The 26,301-nt window shown below is 36.8% G+C and overlaps 1 protein-coding gene across 1 annotated transcript in view; it reads right to left on the minus strand.

Annotated features, from left to right (window-relative positions):
• Window positions 1–26,301, minus strand: part of LOC120526394 (doublecortin domain-containing protein 1-like) — a 532,299-nt gene that overhangs the window by 442,753 nt on the left and 63,245 nt on the right. Inside the window, exon 5 of the mRNA XM_039749547.1 lies at window positions 56–261. Within this exon, the coding sequence (XP_039605481.1) occupies window positions 56–261 (206 nt within the window). The remainder of the gene's footprint in view (window positions 1–55; window positions 262–26,301) is intronic.

The following is a 26,301-nucleotide window of genomic DNA, read 5'->3' on the forward strand; positions in this document are numbered from 1 at the left end:
TTATAATGGGTTTGTTTAAAGAATTTCATAGGGCCAATAGAATCTTCTCTTTTACCTTTTCTATTTGATCCACCGCAGCAATGACCTCACACCCATCCTTCCCAGTGCCATTCTTAAACACTAGAAGCCTTATTGTATTTTTTGCAGTCAGTTTTCTCATACGTTTTGAGAGGCTGGGCTTGGTTCTCCCACGTTTTGCATCATTTGGGAATACGATGCCATTTATTGTCCAACTTGCTTCCTTGCTCAATGACAGATGGTCTGGAAAGAAAGGTAAAGTCAATATTTGGCTTCAAAATTTCAAGTGCCCTTCCCCCATTATTCTAACATAGATTGGCCATTTTCCATAATGCTGTGCATATCATAAAAATATCACCATCAGCTCCCACTAAGTGTACCATAAGCTGTAGCAAGCTGGCCGAGCTGATAGCGGGCATAAATCATTGCTCCTGAAGGGAGCAGATGTTCGGGGTATGAAAGAGTAATACCGCAATTTAGCCATAATTAAAATTCACCTTAGCATGCCTCTCTCACTAATCAGTTGATCATTAGTTACTCACTCACCCTGTCATTTCTTCTGACCCCTTTAGTCTGCTAATGCACAAAGAAGTGTGACCTGCAGCTTGCAACTATTTACACTTTCCAAGATTTAACATGTTTGACTTATTTTCCTTGTAGTGTGAAAACCGATGGTGGAAGACTAATTAAGCCCCAAGTACATTTTGAAAAATTCATATCAATCAGTGCATATATAGCACAAAAAGGAATAAATTACTTTTTTTTTTTTACAAACTATGAACTATTTTTAAATAAACTACTGTAACTGTTACATTCTCTCTAAAATAAAGTTAATTGCTAAGTTCCCTAATGACAACCAATTAAAAACTGAAAAAACAAATCTCTACTAGCACCTTTATAATTTGGTGAAAGCATATTAAAATACTGTACATGAGCAATAGATTTTCTTAATATTATTTAAAAATACAAGATAATGTTTTCCACTCACAAAATTTCCTTTGATAATGTTAACATTTTACTACATTTCATAATGTTGCCTCATAGCTTCAGTGCCCCAGACTTGAATCTTGGACTGAACATCACCTTTGTGGAGTTTGCAAGTTCTTTCCATGTTTATGTGGGTTGTCCTCCAGTTAATTAAAGTTTTGTATTCCTTCCATATCCCAAAGCATTGAATGTTAGGTTAATTGGCAATTTTAAACTGGCTCGGGGGCAGTGCGTGTTGTGGGGGATGGCTGGAACCCTTGCCAGGCCAGGACGCCTCCACGCTGGAAGGACCGGGGGAGCCATCCCATCCAGAGCGTTACCTTCCCCGGACCACTAGATGGCAGCCCCCAACCCTAGGTTGCAGCGGTGCCTCGTACTCCCACAGGGCTTCAAGGGAGTTCAAGTTGGTTATATCCCTGTTGGGATCCAGGGGTGCCTCCAGGGGTGCTGCAAGAGCTGCCCTCTTATCCGCCACACACTGGCCTTTACAGTGTGTATTCACTGACATGGACTAGAACCCTTTCAGGGCTGATGTTAGCCTTCTATCCAGGATTTCTGACATTGGCACAGGCTTTTTATGACTCTGACCAAGATAACTGGGTTAGATAATGGACAGATATAGTAATAGGAGGCAAATTTAATGCTGAGCAGTCTGAATAAAAGCTGCCACCGCAGCCAACTTCCCATTGCACTCTCTGAAGTTGTGAAATTAATTCAAACTGACCAAGGCAAGATTTTGCTCCCGGTTTATGTTGTACCCAGGGCTTGAAGTGCATTGGCATGCTGTATCGGCAATTCCCCATATCTGTTTTGTAAACCGGAGTGTAGCAACACATTGCAGTCTGACCTCCAAGGGGGCACCTTAGTTTTCTGTAATATTGCCTGTATTATACCACTTAACCACACCCTCAGCCCTTTCTTTAAAGTTAAAGTATATAAGAACACTCAACATCCCAATCTGGCTTGACTCTCTATGTATTTTAAGTCATTGTGTGGAGTAAGAAGAAGCCAACAGAATAGTTATAACTGCATGTACCCTAGGAGGCCACTTGCTAACCGTATCATTTTTCAGTTTCTCCTAATTTGTGTTCATCCATTTCACATCTCATTTTCCATGCATCTCTTTTTCCTGGGCAGGGCAGCTGACCTTTCTCCGCTCATCGCCTACCCCATTTCTCTGAGCAATTACAGTCTCAACTTGTACACTAGAGCTGTTCTACTGGTGGCATTAACTTGCATTAAGTATAAGCTCAGCGAACAATGGCTTGTTAGAGCTGAGTCAAAAAAAGATATCCTGCCTAGGAATTCCCTGCTGGTTACAGCTTTATTACTGACAATTACTTGTAAATTAAAAAACAAACGCACACACACACAGGTTGGTTAATTTACTTTTTTCAACAAAACCACCAAATTTCGATCAAATCAGTATTTTGTTTTTCTATTGTGGTTGGCTTTTACCCTTAAATATTGATACCTATCGCCCTATATGCATCATCCTGCCAAATTTCAGGCTTACAACTAAACAGAAAACAGTATCATTGTTGGTGAGTGACAGAGCAAGTGAGTCAACTTAGCATTATATATACACAATAAGAACATCCTTGCTTCACCATTTTGGATATTTGGTTGTATGATGCCATGTGTTGGTAGAGGACATGGCATTTGTGGGTGCATGAGAGATTGTGGGGATGTGATCACATGGTTTTTGTGGCCATCTTACTTAAGAGTGTGCTGCATTCTTAGTAATTGTCTGCAGTTTGTTTGAATAACATGCTGCCAAAAATGACAGATGAAAATATGCAGGAACCACGGCATGAAGTATAAGTCAAGTTAATGCCTACTAAAAAAGGGGTCCATCCTATCTTTTGTAAAACCCAAGATGTAAAAACATGAGTTGTAGTCCAAAATGCAATAGCAAAGGATCTTGAACCAGAGAAACCTCACAGAGATTTGTTTTAGATTAGCTACAAACTCGGAGGGTCAGGAAATGTGTAATGCTGATCTTTATCCCAAACGAATGATGACATTGAATGCGGCGCTCATAAACAAGGATGGTGTTGGAAAAAAAAATGAAACAAAAATAACACTCTTAAATATTTTTCAAATGAAAGTAAGAACCGCAAAAACAAATTCTCAGTGCAACAAAATGCTCAGAACAAAGACACAAAACATGATAAGCCAAATAAAAGCATAAAAATATATAATACAAACAAATGATAACAAGACCCTTATTTCTAAGAACACAAAGTTTGTTTTGTCAGGAAATTTCTTTTTGAGAGTTTTGACTTTGGTTTTTCAGCAAAGTCTATCCTGACTTTAAACTTTAACTTTTCTGTAACTTGATTTCTGATCTTTTTGTCTTCCAGTGTTTCAATCAATCAATCAATCAATCAACATTTATTTATATAGCACATATTCAAACAAAAAAAATGTAGCTCAAAGTGCTTTACAAAATGAATAGAGAAATAGAAGACACAATAAAAAATAAACATAAGTCAACATTAATTAACATAGAATAAGTAAGGTCCGATGGCCAGGGTGGACAGAAAAAACAAAAAAACTCCAAAGGCTGGAGAAAAAAATAAAATCTGTAGGGATTCCAGACCAAGAAACCGCCCAGTCCCCTCTAGTCCCCTCAGTCGACCTTAGCTGTGTTCTGATTACTCTTCCTTAAGTACAATGCCTCCACCTCATGCTGGTTATTTTAACTTTTCTGACCTGACATTTGAGGAAAGAGATAAATAGCTGCAACATTTTTAATTGGGCAAAGGCCAGAACACTAAAAGACGTAAACTTACTAAGTTCAAAGGTAGATGAAGGAAACACAAAAACGTGCAAAAGAACCTAAACACGATGGGATATTAAACACTGCAACATACTAATTCCAAGCCACAGTATACGGAACACAGCTCATTTATATACCAATGTACCAGGAAAGGCAGGTCTTGAGTTACCGGGGTCTAGACTTAACAGAAATTCTGCAAATGTAAACATGAATAAAACACTAGCTTTTGTTTCTTCGATGTATTTTGGGCTGAATACATTTTTCTTTATTCTGTTCTAATTTTTAGTTTGGGTTGCAGATATGGAGAATCAATTCAAACCATTATTTTCTATGAAAAACTTGCATATAAAGTGATTCGTTTGTTTTAGCAGCATGTTTTGGAATTCTCACAGCACCATTTTGGTTTTTCACACAGTGCTATTACTTTCAGTAGCAGTTACTTTGCCCATCCTCCATGAAGTCACTTCACGCGACATCGCTAGCACAACATTATTTAAGCTGGTGTCACACCAGACTCTTCATTTATGATTGCAGATATACAGTATCTCACACCTTTTACTGTGCTTGTCCTTTCTAAAGTAATTCCAGTATAAGAATATCATGCACTGTTTTATGATTTTGATTTTGGTTTGATGATTTGACTTAGATGCATGTTAGAACTGATTTCATGTTTTTGATCACTGCTTCCATCCTTCACTATATCATTATCTACTGATTCATCTCTACCTCTGCTCACACTTCAGCACCATTACAAGCAACATATGTTTTTTAATCACTAACAAAGTGAATTAGTTTTGATGCTGAAGAATACAAAGCAGTCAACACTAACATTAAAGCATAGTACAGTCATATTCAATCATTTTGTGCTTTTGTTTGCACAAATTGCTGATTATAGCCTGTAGAATGGACAGGCACAAAATAACAGGCCCGATGTAGGTGTCCATTTAAGTGAGTGATAGAACTCACTGCTTGTAATTCTTGGCATTTGAAGTACACCTCATAGCTGTGCTGACTCAGGTATCATATCTACTGAGGGGGAAGTGACACTCCAAGCTATCACTCTGCAAAGAAATAGTCATCAGTTATTAGTGAACATTTTTACCATTATTATTCCTGAGGTACTATATTATTATCAAAAACTGTGATATATTTATTATCATTATAATTATTATTGATATAATTACCTCAATGTATTTGTGTTTTGTAATTTATTGCTTCACAGTCATTTTATTAATAAGTTTGAAACATTTCTCTGAAAAACTTAGTTTAAATATTTGTCGATTTTTCCACTAATGCACATTTTCAGTGCATGTTCAAACACAGGTTATGAATGTGTACAGGAACAGACTCATTCATATCCCAAGACCTGCCTGTACTTATATAAAATGTGTGAGTAGTCTCCATTAAGTTCTGCATAGCAGCAGTGCCAATTGAAGCCTACATGGAACCCTGCTTTGGGTACACAAGCACCTTGAATTTTAAAAACAACGTACTTAATGTCCATAGTGTGGACGTGTATGGTCTGGAGTAAACACCCTTGAATTACCAAAAGGATGACCCTCGGTGTCTATGGCATTCTTTCAAAATTATTGGACTACAAGAACCGGCAGGGGACCTCTGTATCCACAGTTCACGGGTCCCTTGAGTTACCACAATACTATAAGTCTATAGTGAAGATATAATAGAAAGGTAGGGAATATGCACTGCTTGAGTTACATAAACAGTGCTCCTCACACTCTGGAGCTCACACCCCTTAACTTTCATAAGTTCCAGGACTAAAGGTGGTAAATTATGAGAAAAGATCTAAAGAGCTGAGCCTGTTCTGTTTAAGGAAAAGAAGATTAAGAGGCAACATGATTGAAGAGTTTAAAATTATGAAGGGAAATTCAAACAGTGGATCAAGACGGTTACTTTAAAATGAGTTCATCAAGAAAACGGGGACACATTTGGAAACTTGTTAAGGGTAAACTTTCACACAAACATTAGGAAGTTTTTCTTTAAAGAGAACCATAGACACTTGGAATAAGTCAAGACATAGTGTGGTAGACGGTAGGACTTTGGGGACTTTTAACATTGGATAAGAGACAAGTGCAATATAATGTATGTATGAGCGGAAAACATTGTTCTGCTGTTATGGGCTATTTTGGTACTTATTTTATTCCCTTTTTATTTTAGTTTTAACTTGAGCAATTGTGTTTTTTATTTATTTATTTTTTTGCACTGGAAAATTGCACCTAAAATTTCATTGTGCAATGTCTCATTGCTACAATGATAATAAAGATTTGGATTTGATTTTGATTGACTTTCAAAACTCAATTTGATTTTATTTTTAGAAGAATTAAGTGGATTGGACTGGTAGCTCTGTTGGGCTGAATGGCCTGTCTAGATTGTTCTAATGTTCCAATAAATGGAGCCCCATAAGTGTTGATGCCCTAAGTGGCTTCTGTGTCACCTACTGGATTGACCAGCTTTTTTTTGCAGCAAAAGATGTTGTTTCCAGAACAGGAGCATGAAACACAGATAGATTACATAAGATATTCTATACAACCACAAAAATCTCTGGACACATAGCCTGTATTGTATTTAAAAACATTTTAATTTACATTAAAAAAAAACACCAAAACAAAATTAAATTACATCTCCTGTGAAACCATTTTTCTTAGTGATTAATCACTGTGCAGGAATATAAAATGTTAAAGTTTTCTCAAAGGCTTCTGGACTTGAAATAAAATAAGTGTGTTTTGTCAGCATATCAGCTAAGAGATAGTTAAATCTTGTTTAATTGTTATGACAAAAAAGTTAATCACTACTAAAAAAAAAAAACAGATTCTACTCATGGGGAGTTGTGTCATGTCACACATTGTTAACTGTGTCTCATTTTGACACCCAACACTCTGTGCCAGCCAATATTAATGTCAAAATTGACTATAAAAAGCCAGAAATCCGCCATCTACTCTTCCTTTTCTGACTCACAGAGAACTACAGCCAAATACAGTTGCAATGAGGCAAGTTAGAACCAACCCTGGATGGGAAACCCCATCAATCCCAGGACACATTCTCACGCACTTCCACACTTATTTGTACCAGGAATGATTAGAATGGTTAGATTTCTGGTGATGGTGGCAGTAAAGCAATGACATGTTTTATATATATATATATAATAATAGTGCAATTTGCTCAGAAACTCTGTGACTTGCCTTGAACATGGGAAAGGCGCTATATAAATAAAATGTATTATTATTATTATTATTATTATTAGAAAAAGAAAATATAAACTTGCTGTAACCATTTGGGTGTGTGAACTGCAATAAATTTCCAGGCTCATTCTTTGCTTTCACCTAGTACTGCTAGGCCAGGCTGTGGACCATTATGAAATGAACTAAGCAAGTCTAAGAATGTTTTACTATGTTATTTTAGAAGAACGCTGCATCAGCATATACCTGAAAAATTTAAAATATAGGTAAAAGAGACATCACACTGAAAAAGTAGTTGCCTTTAGGCACTTAATAAAATCTACATGGCCATAATGTTGTGTTGCTCATTTGTCACAAATCAAAATGTTGCTTCTCTAATTGTCTTTTAAATTTTAATGTTTGTAAATTGTCTTTTCCTATTTCTTCTATTTGGGGACTGAAATACTCCAAACCTGAAAAAAAGTACTATTATATTTAACATAAAAGGTAATACTTTCCACCAGGAATGAGATAATGCTTAAAATGGCATGTATGTAGAAAAATTATTAATTATTAGTTATTTATAACTAATTAAATAACTTATTATTATTAATAATTAGAAATATCTGAGTTTATAGATTCCTAGGCAATGACAAATCCCTTCCCCTTACATACTAGAGATGCTTATACAAAGAGACAGGTTAAAAATCTGTAAATGGGTGATATGATACAAATAAAGAGTGAACAAGTGGCAGCCACCAAAATATAAGTTCAAAGACCAGAGAGGCTGAATTTTCTTGTATTGGATAAAAAGCTGATGAAATTAAAAGAAAGCAATGCATAAGGACAGTAAGAGAGAAAAGTGAAATATGCACTTCACAATCTTTCAAGAAAGAGTAAAAAATATAAAAATTGAGCCCATGGTGGTAATCAAGGAAAAAAAGAAGCTTTATGGAGAGTAAAAGAGTGAATTGTTTGCATTGGGCAGAACCCTGTAACAATGATGGTGCTTCCACTTCAAGGTTTCAGAGTTCAAATTCCACCCAGTCACTTTCAAAGTAGACATTTCACACTTTCTTTGTGTCTGGGGTAACCTTCATTATGTATACCTGCATTCAAGGAATATCATGTTGTAAATGAAAATGAAATGGATTTTGAAGGTGGACAAGTAAAGTATACTCTTAAAGGGGTAAATGACACACTATTACTGAAGGCATAATCCTAAAGTATTAAGGCTCAAGGTTCAAGGTTGCTTTATTTAGTCCTGTTTACACCAGAAAACATTTGCCTTCTCAGCTGCATTTAATACCAAGACAGAAAGAAATGAAACAAAACAAATAGAGACAAGTCAGGTTAAGGTAAGGCAGTTTGATAATGCATATTTACACAAAAATTGTTACAGGATACATATCAAACCTTAATCATTGTCTCCGATATTCCTTATTAAAAGTAATATGGTACTTGGAAGAAAGGAATTTCTGGAGCGATTTGCATGGGTTTTCAAAGTGACTATCTTTCCTGATTTACTGAAGTTAAGTTCAACATGTAATGGATGTTTGTTGTCAGTTGAAATTATTTCTAGTTTCTTTGGTATTGTACTCTAACACCCACTTGCCAAATCATTTACATCAGTCCCAATAACTTTAGCTGCATGCTTAGTAATCTGATGGAGCTTTTTTAAAATTTTGGTTTGTCAGAACACTAAACCAGGTAATGAAACTGAAAGTGATAATAGACTGAATTAAATTGCAATAAAAGGACAACATGAGGTCCTTGTCTACTTTAAATAGTTGGAGTTTGTATAGGAGAAATAAACGGCAATTGCATTCAGATATTTTTTTTTTGTATATGCATTCCAGTTAAGATTGTTATCTAAGTTAGTTCCTTAGTATTTATATTCATTCATTATATCTACCTCCTCTCCCAAAACAACAATGGGTGAACATACAGATTTCTGTCTTATAAAATCAAATATCATTTCTTTTTTACATTCAGAGTGAGAATGTTTTTATTATACCAGTTTACCATGCAGTCCACTTGACTTAGAGAGTGGCTTTCATCCTCCCCTGATATGCATCCTATGATCATGATGCCATTGGCATATTTGATAATGAAGCAGTGGTCATTGTTCTGTCTCAGGTCATTTGTATAGAGAGTAAATATTAATGGTGATAAGACACACCCCTGCGGACTTCCTGTGTTTGAATGGATGACTTTTGAAAAAGCATCCTGTACCTTGACTGTCTGTGAATGATTTAAAATATGTCAATGAAATAAAATTAACTTGTTTTTTATGAAATGTCAAGAAATGTGAAATTAATTGTCAATTCTAACCTGGCCTTGTGTAAGTATAAAGCATTGCATTTTCATGATTAATGTTAAGAACAGGCTGAAAAAAAAAGAATTTTTGTAATAGAAGAAAAAAAGTCTAGAGGAATTAAAAAGGAATAAAATCATACGAAAACCTAAACCAAAAACTGACTTGAAAAGAATCATTGGTCAAAGAAGGATTCTACATCCTCAAAATATTAACTAACTATAATTCCCTTACTATATGACTAGTTACTTTATCTGTCGAAGACAGGTAATAGAATGAAGTTAAAAGTATTTGATATTTAAGATCTCTTGCTTTACGTGTATCCTCAGTGTTCTTCCTATGCCTTTCTTTGGTATCCTTGTATATCTCAGCCTGTGTTAACAGCCCCATTCACATAAAGCCTGGTTCTCAGACTCCGTCATTCTGAAGCTCCTCGTTCACCTTCTGTCCTCTTTTTGAGTATCACCTATGGTATATAGACCCCCTTCACCTAATATGAAAAAATCATTTGTATTCTTGCAAATACTGCATTCCTTTGAAGGCAAGTCAGGTTGTGCCTTATTAGCAATTAGCAACCCAATGACACTCTGCACATTATTTGCTTTGTTGCCATTTAAATGCTCCATTTTAACTCCTTTGCCAAACTGATATGACAAAAGCCAACCTTACCAATCAGACTGCTTGGAGGGACACACACATATACATGCAAACACACAGAGACAGTAGTGTTTTTTATATAGTACATTATACTAGGTAATTTTTTCACTTGTCTTCAATCCACAAATACATTATATACTGTATGGTTGACATCAATTCATATGGTCACATCAACAGAGTTATATGACCAAAAATTGCAAATCAAGGTGGCCATAGAAATGACAAACTACCCTCTGCCCCCATATAGTGTCCAAATATGATGTTGAAAATTGAAATGCCCTAGAAAGAAAAATGAAACAGCACTAAAAAGTGATGCCCCCAAAAACAATACAAATTGTGGCATTTGGACCCAGTAATCGACTGGCACCATGTCCAGTTCTGATTTCTGTCTTTAGTATTAGGGTGTGGTACCGTGTTAGCTATTATGGATGTAGTGAGAACTTAAGCAAATTTACTCCTTTTATTGCGTAACTATAAAGATTACAATATGCAAGCTTTTGAGGCAACTCAGGCCCCTTCTTCAATCATGATGATTTCTGCCTTGCAGCTAATGCTGATGAGATAGTCCTGGTCTAGTGTCTGCGTGTCTGCGTGTCTGTGTGTGTGTGTGTGTGCCCTGGTCCCCAGTGACCATGTATTGAATAAAGTGAGTTTCAGAATGTTACGCTATATCCTTATTAAAAATACAATGGAACTGTTATATATTTATAATAAAAAGCTGTTATGGTATATAGATCAGAACTCTGTTGTTCACATTATTTAACCACTGATATGCCAGAATGTTTAACTCATCATTAATACTCTAGGAAGTTAATGAAAATGTGTATCTAGCACCGTAAATCATGGGTTAGCTCTGGTTTCCTGCTTTAATGACCACAGGAATTTTTAAAAGATATTATGGGGGAGAAGTCAGATATTTGCCAGGTCAGTAAACTACATGCAAGAAGATGGATAGGTACAAAGGAGTATGTTAAATTCGCATTTATAAACAATAGTAAAGACGTAAGTACAAACTTAAGCCACTTTCACACCTAGCTTATTTGGTGTTGTTTTTCTTTGTTTTTATTTGAACAATTTCCTCAAAGTCTGTTTAGTTGACGTAGATGTGAACATACCAATTGCACTCTGTTGTGGAAAAAAAACGGTCTCAGTGCCGTACTAAGTGAACTATGGAGCAGTTCAGGTGAGGTATGCATGTGATCCAACACAGGACCAATCTAACTGGTGAAATTGTACATGCTGTGGTAGTCACGCTAAGCATCTGCTGCTGGTAATTAGGGAATTTCATTTAAAATGAATCGAGGGTGAACATGGAGCATTAAAAACAATAATAAGGTAAAAATAAAAATGCACATATCCAAAAGTAACACAATTTACATTAAAAAAACAAACACAATTAGCAGTCTCCTGATTCAGGCTCACAGCCTCTCGCTTGTGCAATTGGACAGTAGTTCAAAGAAAAAATAAAAGTGTAAATTTACTTGTGATTAACCAAAATACATAAAGAGGTGAAACAAATAGCAGTGCTCTGTTAGCCCAACGATCAAACTCCCTAATCTTTCACCAAGAAAGTGATGCATACAGGTGGGGCATCTTGTCAATTTGTGCACTAACTTTGACATACTGTATATGTATGTAGTAAATAATAAAACCTCCCAAAATGAACATTAATAGCAAGTTTTTACAAAAGTTAAGAGAGTAGACACATGATTTAAAATAAACTAAATTGAGGTTACATTCATGTGGTAGTCACTGGAGATTGAATATGGAATATCATACAGATAATTGAAACTCATATGATAACTCGGCTGTAATAAAACTGAAGCATATTACTGTATGCCCTTAGCAAAGCTTTAATTCTTTTGTACACTCTCCTATTTGAAATGTGTTCTTTTCATACCAGGCATAATAGTGCACAACTTTCCAGAAGTTTTCCAGTTGTTCTATAATGAGCATTTTGCTAACAGAACTGTGTTTGGTAAATAAAGGAAACAATTATGGAAAATGCAATGGTGTGCAAGCGTAACTTTTGTCAACCCTCCATGATGTTTTTGTTTCTCAGGAAAAAATGTATCTGCTGTAATGATGGCCAGGAAAGCAGACAACTTGAAATGCCAAAGAAAGGTTGGGATACCACCCTAGTATGAACACAAAAATTTTTTAAAGAAGACAGTGAACAAACAGATCAAAAAAGAAACACAATGCTTGAATCAATTCACAAGGGCAAGACATTTAGGGTCTCTATCCTTCACATGTGTCAGCTGGGTATCTGATGCCACCATCTGGGAATGGGGTGGCTTTATTTGGCTGGGACTGAAAGGGATGGAGCTTTCTCTGGGCGGTGAGGAGAGGTCACACATACTTCTTGGGCATCTATTCTTTGCTACGGAGGAGGAAGGAGAAGATAATGTTAGCATCAGTAACCCATTTCATCCCAGGGTGGAATGGTTTACCTCACCAGAGCCAGAAAGGTAGTCCCCAGATGTGCAGGACACGCGTGCACGATGTTTAATGATATGTTTACTTGACTTGAAAGGTTGAAGTGTGAAAATCTTACAGAACTAAATTGGAATTGAAATATTGTAACAAATCCTCCCCTGATTTGGAACAAAAGCAAACAGATTTTCATTGTAAATACACCTTTACAGACTAGAATGTTTCTTGAAAACAATGTTTTGTTACAACATATTTCTTTTATTTTCCAACAATTTCCCAAAAGTATTTTAAACGTGTAGCAATGCTGTCACATGCCAAGCAATCACATAATATGCACATGAAATAGCATCACCCATACAAAACAAATAATAGCAGCACTTGAGAAAAATTATTTTGGCACAGACAATGGCATCACAGCCATAGTAATAGAATTATAAGCCAACAATAAAACAGAAAAGATTCAAATTATTAATGTGTTCCACACGTTACAATAGGTTGTTGGGTAACAGTGATGAGTGATATGTGAGTGTGCCTTGCAATGGACTAGTAGGCCACCCAGGAAACATTTCTCCCTTGCAGCAGGTGTTTCCTGGTCCTTGTAACTCCTGCGTTTGAAGAAGAAGACTCACAGTATGGATCAACCCCTGGACTGAAATAAGTAGGTTCTGAAAAGAGCTGGATGGATATTTTGCTTCATTAATTACTTTGCACAGATTTTTTAAAAATCATATATTTGTGAATATACTTTGATTAATATATATTTTCTGGTTTAACTAACAGATAATCTACTCATGAAAGGATTGCAATCCTTATTACCTAATCAAAGAATGTATGATCGCTTAAAATTATTTGAAGATGTACATATATTTCCTTGTAAATGTTTAAACTACATTATTAGTACTCCACATAAAATTAACAATACTTTCAATTAAATATATAGGCTGCATTTTATTATAATCTGTTCAAGCACATAAAGGTTTTTTAAAATTTGTTTTTTATTATACTGAAGTAACATTCCTAAGATAAGAGTCACTTGTAATCACTTGGGCAGCCATGAGAAAAACAAGCCTGTCTGTTAAACAAGTCTTGAGATGTTGTTCAGTGCCTTGGGCATGTTTATGAAAATTTTAAATTTAATAACCTTGTTCTGACATCTTGTCACCAATATGCCCTATTTTACTGTTGACTCAGATTATCAACAGACAATTTGCAATGTCAGTCAACATGTCTTTCTCATTGCATGCTTAAAGAAAAATAACACATTTGTTAAATGTTTTCATAATTAACTATTAAAACTAATTATAAAGTATGACTTATGTTGTCAATTGGAGCTAAAAACGGAGAGTAGTAGATGGGCCCATATCATTATTATAACATCACAAATTATAAGTCATTGCTAGTAAATCATTTTAGCCATTAACAATGCACTGTTTAATGAATACAGAAAATATTTTAAAAGCCATTGAAAATTGTAGAAGCTATATAAAATACCTATTTATACGACAGGGGCTTCTTATTTTAAGCAGCACGGTTATAAGATCCCAGAAAGATCTTTTTGACACATAAAGTAAAAACATATAACTGTAAGTCTTTAAAAGGTCATTTTTTGAAGTGAGTCTATAGTAAAAACATGTCCAGAAATAAAATATCTTACTAGAGAGGAAAATGGCACCATGGTATAACAAGAAGTCCTACAGACATCTTAATGGTGGACTAAAATTTTACACTGTCAGTAACCAAGATTATATATAGCATATATACCGTGCTCTCCATAAGAATTGGGACAGTGAAGACAAAATTACTATTTTTGCTTTATACTCCAGCAATTGGGATTTGAGATCAAAGACGAATATTGAGACTAAAGTATAGGATGTCACATTTTATTTTTGGATATTTCTGCACGTTCATGTTTTAACTCTTTAGAATAAGACTACTCCGGTGTTCACCTCTGCCTTCTGCTCTTGGTTAATCTCATCATACATCAAGCATTTATTTACACCACTTTCTAGGGTTATGCCAGAGTCAGTACCACAATTACAGTAAATCTGAGGCCTGGGATAAAACTCATATGGTCATCAAACAATACCACTCACCTAGGGAACACAGCAATTCAAATATGCGTGAAGAATTAGAACATTTCAGGCATCACGTGGTATCATCTGTGGTATCATCCTTAAGCATCTTCATACTCAGACTAGATACATGAGGGCATGAATTTTTAGGTATTATTTATTCCCACGTTGTTGATAAAATAGACTATGACAGATGATAATTTTTTTTCTTTATGCTTTATTTTTTACATTATTCTTTTCATTCATTAATACCTTTTCGGGCTCGCTTATCCAGTTCAGTGAAGAAAGCCTACCCTGACATTATAGGGTACAAGGTAAGAAGAGAATTAAGAAACAAAAAAACTATCAGGGGAACATGCTCTATTTAAAATAAAACAAATGGGAATGAAATAAGGTAAAAGAAACTTTTATAAATACACAGTCAAAAACTGGAGAAACTTTCCATTACAGAAAAAAAGGTTAATGTTTTTAAAAAATTCTGTAAATGCGGAAAAAAAATGAAAACATGAAAACAGTAGCTGTCATGAGGTATTTTTAAATGTTATTGACACATGAAATGTTAGGAATTCAAATAAGCATTTAAAAGATTTGACAAAGCAGGGCAATTTACTGCTATCACCAAAGAACAAGCGACATAGAAATTCATTACTGGTTATAGTTACTGCTGTAGAAATGAAGGTAGTTTGTTTAGACTTTGATAGGAAATGCAAAGAAATTCTTGATACTGTATTAACCATGGTCTGGTAAAAAATGTGAATGAATAAAATAACATCCATTTACTAGCTCTGATACTTTTGTGCCTTTGAGTCATGGGTCACCAAAATACCCAAAGGGGCAGAAACTAATGTGCTAATGAGCATTATGTGTGGTAATAGGCTAGACATTTCATTTAGTATTTTGACATTTTATTTATTTATTTAATATTTTGCAATTCATCTGTGTAGAGTGCTTGACATTACTTATGTGTGTTATGTGTATATTCCAGTTTCAATGGCAGTACACACGTACAAGTGAAATCAAAAGTGACCATTTAAACTGATAACAACAATAATCTAGGGAATTACAGGTATATTAGCCCCCTATTCCAAAAATGACAATTATTAAAGTTAGCAGGAAAGGTGCAAAAAGCCCAGGGAAAAAGAAAAGAAAAAAAAAAACCTTTAAAAACACTGGGTTTAAGATTAATATTCTCACATGTGCCTTAATAGCATGTGTTAATGAATTAGACAAAACTATCAATGGTACTCTTCAAAAAACAAAAAAGTGTATTTGAATACACTTTTTCTATTTAAAATGTTAGAGATTCATTCTTATATTACACCTAATGAAACATCCCTCCAAGTTCAACGTAAATTCAGGTTTAGCAGTAATGCAGGTTCCTTGATGGTAAAGGAACGTCACTCCCTGGTATTCAAGAACTAACTGAACATAAACTGAAAATGTCCCTGCGGTGGGCTGGCGCCCTGCTCGGGGTTTGTTTCCTGTCTTGCGCCCTGTGTTGGCTGGGATTGGCTTCAGTAGACCCCCGTGACCCTATATTTAGGATATAGCTGGTTGGATACTGGATGGATGGATGGATGAAAATGTCCAGCTCCTTCAACAATTGCCTAAAGTCAGAATTAGTCTGGTAGCTCTGGTAGTTCTGGTTTCTTTTTCTCTTAATTCAACCATTGGGAGTGGATTTGGGTATGTACAGTATGTGGGAAAGTGTTCTGCAGTGCTGCCAGGGTAGGCCCTGGGCCCCATGACTGTAGACAGAACTACGCAGGTTTGATAATGGACAGGTGGAACCACATGTGCGCATTGGGATGACGTGGGACCTGTGAGACACAACACAAAAGCTGTGGGTGTTTTCATTCTCATGCAGGTGTGATTCAGTTGTTAAGATTAGGACTGCAGAATGCAGAAAAAACAAAATGTCTATAACGTTTGAAAAAACTACAATAAAAAAATCCTTTTGCTTAGATTATGGACAGAAACCACTCTAAAATTCTGTCCTATCTACATTTTAAATATCCAGTCATAATGATATTTTTATGAATTAATTTTTGAATGAGAGATACTCAAAGCATATTGAAGCTGGCAGATATGCAGGAAGTAATTGAAAAACAGCCAGTATTGCAAAATAAAAAGATAGGGACATTATAGACCAGTTTTCATTGGTTTTAGCTTTAGATAGAAAGAATCTGAACATTATTTGAAGCAAACGATTCAAAGTTTAAAGGTACAATGAATACAAATCAAATCAAATACTATTTTATTGGCCACATATAAATTATACATACTGTATAATATGTAGTGGAATGCTCATTTATTTATATTGGTTCGACGCACAGCTCTACAAGGAAAGACTTTCTTATTCATGTAATATTAAGATCAAATCTGCAAATTATTGTAAATGTGGCCCCACCAAACTGTTATAAAGACCATGATTTATTTAATAACAAAGTATGCTGATAGCCTTTTAAATCTATTATCTAACCAGTCTGTTGATTGACTGTAATGATAAAAATAGTTCTCATTAGGAATACTTTGTAGTTGTATCCATGGCATTATATTTTTGCATGTTTAAGGGTTTCATTTTATTTATATTAAACATTTGCCACATGTTCATATACCTTGCTTAATCTGAATTTTAATTAGGATTTTGGTGTCTGTTGATCCAGCTAATTCAGTGCTCCCTGCACACCCACTCTCACTCACACAGGGCCAACTAAGAATTACCAGTTAACTAAACATGGACATTGTGTGGTAGGGAAACCAGAGAAACAGTCATGCAGCAAATATGCGAAAACTCCATATTAACAGTAAATGAGTACAGAATTCAAACCCAAAACACCAGATACATTAGGCAACAGCACTAATCACTGTGCCAATGTGCTGCTCACACTTATTTTAATTATTAACTAACTAAGGAAAAAGGTCTTCAAATAATAGCAAACTGATATGTACTAATAAGTGAGCATTAAATTCAAAAATACATTATGACTATATGTTATAGGTAACTTATAAAAATGTTTTCTCACGGTTAAGGTAAATAATGTAATCTAATGTTTTGTTGCATAAAACACCCTTAAGGAAACACAATCTCCTCTGCTCAATGATACAAATTTACTTGAGGTATAGTTTTCATTTTTTATAGGCACTTCCCTGTGGTGTAATTTAATCTACAGTGCTGGGAGAAAGTAATTAAACCCCTTAATGTCAGGAAGGTAAGGTAAGGTAAGGTAAGGTAATGACCTGCATGCTTTTAAACTCTTAAGGTAAGGAGCAAAGGTATGAAACAAAGTGTATGGATCATGAGAAATAGCAATTGTCATTTCTGATATTACAGTAAATGAACCTGACATTTAAAGTAGTTTTAACTTACTGTAGGCTCAGTGCACGAAATATACAGTATTGTTTTTATTTACATGGGAGAAGTAATATATATTCACCTTCACAGTAACTGTCACCAATTTTTGATTTATATTAATGTAGATATTTTCATAACATTTTCAAAACCAGCGGATTGTTGCAAAAACAATTAATATACAAGGGACATTCAAAATGTTTCTGCACTTTTATATTTTGTTTGGAAACGGTGGAGGCAGTAGGAGTAGTAATTGGTCGTGTCATGTGCCTAGTTCTGTCTGGCAAGCCTTGGGAAATTCTTAATAAATAGAGTTTAAAAAAGTGCAGAAACTTTTTGAACATCCCTCGTAACAAAAATATTATGTGATATTTGTAGTGATACCAAAAAATCCATAATTGGCCTCCAGTATAGAGTTGTAGGTACTGAAGCTTAGACCAGCGTTGGACACAAGGCAAGACCCAACTCTGGCTGGAGCACTACAGAGCTAGCTCACTCACACACACACACACACACGCACAAACACACACACACACACACACACACATACTCACTGTCAGTCATGCTGGGCCAGTTCCTGTTTTTATTATTTTATTTATTTTCATCTATCCATCCGTCCATCCTCTTCCGCTTATCCGGGGTCGGGTCGCGGAGGCAGCAGCTTCAGCAGAGAGGCCCAGACTTCCCTCTCCCGGGCCACTTCTTCCAGCTCTTCCGGGAGAATCCCAAGGTGTTCCCAGGCGAGCCGGGAGACATAGTCTCTCCAGCGTGTCCTGGGTCTTCCCCGGGGTCTCCTCCTGGTTGGATGTGCCCAGAACACCTCACCAGGGAGGCGTCCAGGAGGCAACCTGATCAGCCACCTCATCTGACTCTTCTTGATGCAGAGGAGCAGCGGCTCTACTCTGAGCCCCTCCCGGTTGACTGAGCTTCTCACCCTATCTTTAAGGGAAAGCCCAGACACCCTGCGGAGGAAACTCATTTCAGCCGCTTGTATTCGCGATCTTGTTCTTTCAGTCACTACCCATAGCTCATGACCATAGGTGAGGCTAGGAACGTAGATCGACTAGTAAATTGAGAGCTTCGCCTTACCGCTCAGCTCTTTTTTCACCACGACAGACCGATGCAGAGCCCGCATCACTGCAGATGCCACACTGATCCGCCTGTCGATCTCACGCTCCATTCTTCCTTCACTCGTTAACAAGACCCCGAGACACTTGAACTCCTCCACTTGGGGCAGAATCTCACCTCCAACCCTGAGAGGGCACTTCACGCTTTTCCGGCTGAGGACCATGGTCTCGGATTTGGAGGTGCTGATTCCCATCCCAGCCACTTCACACTCAGCTGCGAACCGATCCAGAGAGAGCTGAAGATCACGTCCTGATGAAGCAAACAGCACAACATCATCTGCAAAAAGCAGTGACCCAATCCTGAGTCCACCAAACCGGACCCCTTCAACACCCTGGCTGCGCCTAGAAATTCTGTCCATAAAAGTTATGAACAGAATCGGTGACAAAGGGCAGCCCTGGCGGAGTCCAACTCTCACTGGAAATGGGCTTGACTTACTGCCGGCAATGCGGACCAAGCTCTGACACCGGTTGTTCAGGGACCGAACAGCTCTTATCAGGGGGTCCGGTACCCCATACTCCCGAAACACCCCCCACAGGGTTACCCGAGGGACACGGTCGAATGCCTTTTCCAAGTCCACAAAACACATGTAGACTGGTTGGGCAAACTCCCATGCACCCTCCAGGATTCTGCTAATGGTGTAGAGCTGGTCCACTGTTCTGCGACCAGGACGAAAACCACACTGTTCCTCCTGAATCCGAGGTTCGACTATCCGATGGACCCTCCTCTCTAGAACCCCCGAATAGACTTTTCCAGGGAGGCTGAGGAGTGTGATCCCTCTGTAGTTGGAACACACCCTCCGGTCCCCCTTTTTAAAGAGGGGGACCACCACCCCGGTCTGCCAATCCAGAGGCACTGTCCCCGATGTTCATGCGATGTTGCATTTATTTATTTATTTTATTTGAAGAAAATAACATTGCTTATACAACAAATAACTTCATAGACAAACTAGAAAAAGAAAAAAAAACATCAAAAAGTTAGAATAGAAAGCTGGAACAAAAAAAAAGACAAAACTTAATTTAACCCCCACCTGTGAGAAAGAGTGGAGAGCCAAGAACATGGGCAAAAAAAGCTATGAAAAAAGGGACAATGTCCTTTTTTGCCAAAATTGAATGCTTATTTCATTTAATTTCATTAATTAAATATTGCCGTATTATAAAAAAAAAAGCGTTTTGAACAGTCTAAGCGAAATTAGATTTTTCCAATTTCAAATAATATAGAACATCTGTTACCCACTGACTTACAAAAGGTGGGTTGGGATGCTGGGCCAGTTTCAAACTAACAATCAACCTAACATATACCTCTTTGGGACCAAAATGAAAACTAGAAAACCCTCACATGTGTGAGAACATGCAACTCCCACACAAACAGCAACCAGTGCCCATATTTATCAAGTGTCTCAAAGCAGGAAAATTTCAGAGTAACACAAATTTGATCCTACTGTTCGTAATAAGACTAAAGGTATTTTATCAATTCTCCTACTTTAACAAACTACCCCTAACTTCCTCAGGATTTAGGAGAGATCATCAGCTGTTCTAACTCACTGGGAGCTGCCAGAAGATGGCATTCAGACAATGATCTGTATGCCCATCCCAGGAAAGGCTGAATGTTTTGAAAATGCTGGACAATAATGAATTCATAAAATGATATCAGTCCGACAGAGATGGAATACTATTCATAACAAATCTTATACATTGCATTATTGATCCATTTACGAGGAGAAGCCATGCACTGTTAGCCAAAATTAAACTATTGGTAACATTACAGTTTTTTGGCAACAGGGAAAGGCAGCTTTGCAATTGGGTTTGCAACAACCAAGCATTTCTCTAATTCTGAACAAAATTATACATTTGCCCATTAATCAAGTTGACATAATGTTAAAACAAGCTTCATTCATGCAAATCAGTACGCACATAAAGATAATTGCCCCAAGTGTGGATAAGCACACATATGTGAGTCGCAAGCAATATCACAGTATCAACACACGGAGTGGTCATGGGTGCAAACTCTACTGTAGTAGCCAGCATATTACTCTGAAGATAAGCATGGCTGGATAGACAATTGACAGCAAAATATCACACAGGAGCTTTATATTCCACAAACACCTGGAACACTTGTTTTACACCTTACAAGCCTGGGAAGGTTCAAGAAGGCAGATATTTTAGATAAATACAACCTTGAAGAAGACAATGTGGGATTACGGAAATGCAATTCTGGTAAATGATCGGGAACACTGGAAGAGTGAACACAACTTCAGTAATAGTGCAGGAATAGTCATAGCTAGTTTCATTATACCTATTACTTTATGCGGTGCTTCCCATGTGCCATAACAACTGGAGAGTGATTCTTCTAGAAGTATAGCTGTGGATCATTCATTGTTAAAAACAAACACATGCCTGTTATCAGGCTTTACACTCATTCAGTGTGTTTGTGTGTCTCAGCCTTTCCTTCTCTATGTTGGTTACAGCATTATTCATGACATTACAAAGTGTCAGCAGATATGTGCAGTTTAGCGCAATAAACTGTTTTATTGTTTTCCTTCTTCTTCTTCAAAGATTGTGATGATGATTACTGTATCATTATCTTTCTGATGAAGCCTCAGCGTTAGTATCAGGAAAGTACTAAACGTCCACATGAGTTTCAATATGCGACAAGAGGTGCGGTAAAATCATGACGTCAGTCATTCAATTATACAATACTACTCCTCGCTGTGACAGGGAGTGGGACACTTCATGACCACTACTCATGTCTTATTTTGAGGTAGGAAAAGTTCTTACCCTAGTCAGACTTTTAGTACAATTTTTAGTACAATGATAAATATTGGCCCAGGTGTGTGATGTGAAATAGGACCCAGAACTAGAGTGACTTTTTGCTTTCACCTACAAATAAAAAAATGACTCTAGAAAGTAAAGGTTTATTTATTAATTTTATATAAATTATGTAAATTGTGCAAAATATAAATAATGGGCATAATGGAAAGCTTATTTCCATAGATACAAAATAGAAACATAATAATTGCATGTCACAGATTACTATGAAGGAAATGGATGGAAGGAATAGAAATCTTTCGAATGCTGTGATATTTCAATACGTTCAAAACTATGGCACAAAACAGGTCTATTGAACAATATTGATGAACTAGAAAATTACATTCCCACTGCAACACTTTAAAGATGACATAATTATTGATATAGACAATGCAGAAATGATTGATTCAGAAATAGGAAATCAATTCCCATCTTGTTCAGGCAATGTAAGCCAATTGCCATCATGTTTTTAGTTACAGCTCAAAGGAGGAAAATGGCAGAAAACAAACAATGGCCAATAATTAAACAACAGATATGTTCTACAATATCTGAAAGAATGAAATCTATAATAAATACTGAATTAATTAACAAATAATACAGTTTTAATAGCTTTGAAGTACAGTATCAAAAAATAACCAGTTACATTGGTTTGATTTTAACCTTTCTGAAGTTGCAGTATTTAAAGTTGTTTGTTGTACATAATAAAAATTCAGTACTATAAACATATTCAACACATGTATATCTATTTAGAATAAAAACTATACCATACAAGGGAACACACAGTTCAATACTTAACAAAATATATTAATGCAATATCTGTTATACACCTACGCAAGAATAGGCACAAGCAAATGAATCCAGACCTCAACTTTAGGGCGCTTATTTTTAGCATATCTAAATTGAGATATAAGACAGTTCAACAATGTACACACAAACAAGCCAGTAAATATTTGTAATTTACTTTTTCAAAATTGTGAGGCACAGTGGTTAGCATTCCTACCTCACAGATCCAGTTCCCTAAGTCTGAATCCCACAATTCAAAGGCTCTGAGACTTTCGCATCTGAGCACATCCCAAATATGTTCATGACAACATCAAAGTGTATTATTTAAGTGGATTATGCGATATGAATAATATGAGATAATTTATAGACAGCATTGATATTGTCTCCTGCCTATTCCATCAGAAACTTTGTTATCTCCATTTTGCAAGAAAACATGAGATGGCCATTTGTACAAATTACATGGGATAAGTAATATATGAAAAAATCATTTCTAACAGGAGTATTCCTTTAGCCTGGAGAAAGCATCAATGTGTGCATGCACGTACTCTTCAATGGACCAGCATCCTGGTTTCTGTCTTGTGTCCAGTTTTACCATGATAGATTACAGACCCGTAAAACCCTAAGCTGGAAAAAAAGAGTTTCATAAAATGGATGGATGATGCTAATGGGAATTATGCACATTATTTTATTGCACATATGAAAGCTTTAAAATAGTTATAAATGACAATGTATGATAACAATTGTGATGGATTGCCGGGACCCTTAGCAGGCCAGAATGCCATCTTAGTGGAAGGACTGGGGGAGAGAGCATGCATAGGGCATTAACTATCCCAGATTGCTAGGTAGCAGCACCCCTGTGTTGCTACAGTGCCACGGATTCCCACATTGCATCATGGGACTTGAAGTTCATTAGCTCAGCCATGTTGGATTCTGGGGGTGCTACAGTGACTGGGGAACCCTACTTTGTCAGGCTTTCACCTCACCTGGAGGTGCTTACAGGACACCGGATTTCTTCGGTTATATTCTTGAATAAAAAGGCACTTGTTTTATTATACTTGTACCTTTTGTGAAAGAGTTTATTGGACTTCAGGCTTTACACGTTATACATTTCATGTCTACATTTTGTCAGTCATTACTAAAACATGAAAAATGATTCTGTTTTAACAATGTGTTTACACAGATTGTTGTAGACACGGAACACACATAAAATGTATGTATTCCAAGTGACAATGTATTATTAACCCTCTACAACTCCAGGCATTTCTCTCCAAGAAAAACAATGAGCACTGAGAATTTTCTTTGCAAATTGAGCTGTGGAGGTGGGCAGGGGGATGGGATAGCAGGCTGCTTGTTGCTTGTGCTGATCGACACATTTACAGCACAAAAGACGCTGACGTACAGGTGCAAAGGAATTTAAGGAGGGCTTATATTACAAGTTTTTTCGTAGGCTTCGGGAATTATAGTGTTAAGGCAGACAAGCAAAATGTCGAGCATCAAACAAAACATTAAAACACTAATTTTTAGACATTACGCACTCCAGGCATGGCTGTCAAACAACTGAATATGCAAGCAGTGTTGTTTGTGCATGCATGATATGTGAACGTGTACTAACATTGTTTGTCAATGTAAACATTGTGCCCCAACAAACTTTAAAAAGGGAAGAGAAAGGAACAAAGACCAGAAGACCCATGCTGTGAAACATCTGATCAACAGCATGCTGTAACCATATGTACTGAGAGCCATCTGAACACCAACACACACATTGGGTGTGTCGGCCAGTGCTGTCAATGATAGCTGCTAACCATCCAGATTTGTATTGTTTAATTTTAACAGTTATTTGGTTTGGTTCTGCTTCAGTTATATTAGGAATGTTAAATATGCCATGATTATATAAATTTATATTGAAAGCCTGCTCCCCTGCCTTGTTGTATCTTTCTGATCATATGTTTAAAAAATTGGGGGAACACTTACAAATTAAAGGGATGTGGAGTTGCAGTAGCAGTCAGTGCTAGACAAAGTAGGATGGTAGTCCCAGGAGCAAGTGCACTGCAGAAATGGGCTGTGTCTTGTCACACACATAGGGGGCAGCTAAAGTGCCTGAGTAATTGTAATAAAACATCCGACCTGGAATGTGCTGACTGTCTTTCTCAATTCCCTACACACTTTTCCCAGGAAATCTTGCAAGGTTCTGGCGACTCAGAAGACATAATTTCCAGTGCCAGGCCCTTTGCTGACATTACTTCCAGCACCAGGGCATTTGCTGACGTCACTTCCGGTCCAAACGACATCACTTCTGATTCTGGCCCTTTTGATGATGTCACTTCCTATACGGGCCTTTAAAGCCTCCATCTTTGTCTCTTATGATCAGTTCTGTTTTGGACTCTGTTCTATGAACATTGTGCTACTTAATTCAACTTTTGCAGCCAGGAAAAACAATATACAGATGGCTGCCCCAAATCTTTATGATGTCTTCGACTCTTTATTATCACAGTCTCCTTTACAGACAGGTGAGTTCAAAGATAGGAAGACATGTGCTTGAATGGAGGACATGCAGTATGCGAGGGTCTACATAAAACAGAATCTGAGCATAGGAATAAATGAATCAGTGTTTTAGGATGAGGTCACAGGAAAACCCTTCTGTTATATAACAAATGCTATAGAAAATATTTTGTTTACCAATTACAAACGTTTTGGCTCTGCAAGATAGTTTACTCATTTATAGCCATGAGCCAATTTATGGCTGGCTGAGTTGAGGCAATTCATATTTTCAGCTGAGAAATTCTCAAAACCATTATTATTATTTCACAGGATATCATATGTTTTTTAACTCTTGGAGGAACCTTTAGGTTTATTTTGACCTGCTCTGCTCCAAATGGTTAATTACTATGTCCGCCTTACACCAGCGTTTCATAAACTGTATGGTCTTGCTCCACTATTATACCTTTTTAAATTCATTGATGACTTAGTAGCAGCAATTGGAAACCACCCTCTTAGTGCAATGACCAAAACCGGGGGTCTGTATTGGTGAAATGAGCTGACTTAGAAACAGGAAAACATATTATACAGCACCGCCCACTCGTGAACCAATTACAGAAACCCGCGATCCGCCAGCGGCAACCTGAGACGCTGTCCAGTAGCTGAGAAACACTAGTTTAGGCAACTCACATGTGAACCAATGATGGCAAACTGTATAACACTTGCAATGTGATCAGTGGTTGAGAAATACTGCCTCAGCGAAAATGAAGATTGGTTTGTGCTATTCCATACTGGTAGTTAAGAGTATGCTTGCCGGTGACCCGCACCAGACCCACAGAGCCTCAATTGCAATTATCTGTACACTTTCTGACCGACAGCCAATACAGCCAATTTGACATACAACCAAACAGCTGGTCTTAAATGGATCGTAAGCTAGTGCATGACCTGTATTTGATGAAATTAATATTTTACTCAAATTTTCCTGTAACACATTGAAGACAATCTGTAAAGCCATCTCCATACATATCTTTAATGTAAGAAAATATTTATAATGCACATGTATAATGCATTATGATAGTTTTCTGTTTGAAAGGTGCTATCCATTCATCCCTTTGCATTAAAGCCCCTTATCTCAGTTCATGATCATGGAGCACCACAGTCTGTCCTGGCATTATTGTGTGAAAGGCGGTAACCACAAAGAAGATATGAGTGGAGAAGCTTTGGGGTCCTGGGTTCAAATACCTAATCCAGTTTGCACCAAAATTCCAAATATATCATGTTATATTATCTAGCAACTGTAAACTGTCCTAGTAA

Source organism: Polypterus senegalus, chromosome 1, assembly GCF_016835505.1.
Source record: "Polypterus senegalus isolate Bchr_013 chromosome 1, ASM1683550v1, whole genome shotgun sequence".
Classification (NCBI taxonomy): Eukaryota; Metazoa; Chordata; class Cladistia; order Polypteriformes; family Polypteridae; genus Polypterus; species Polypterus senegalus.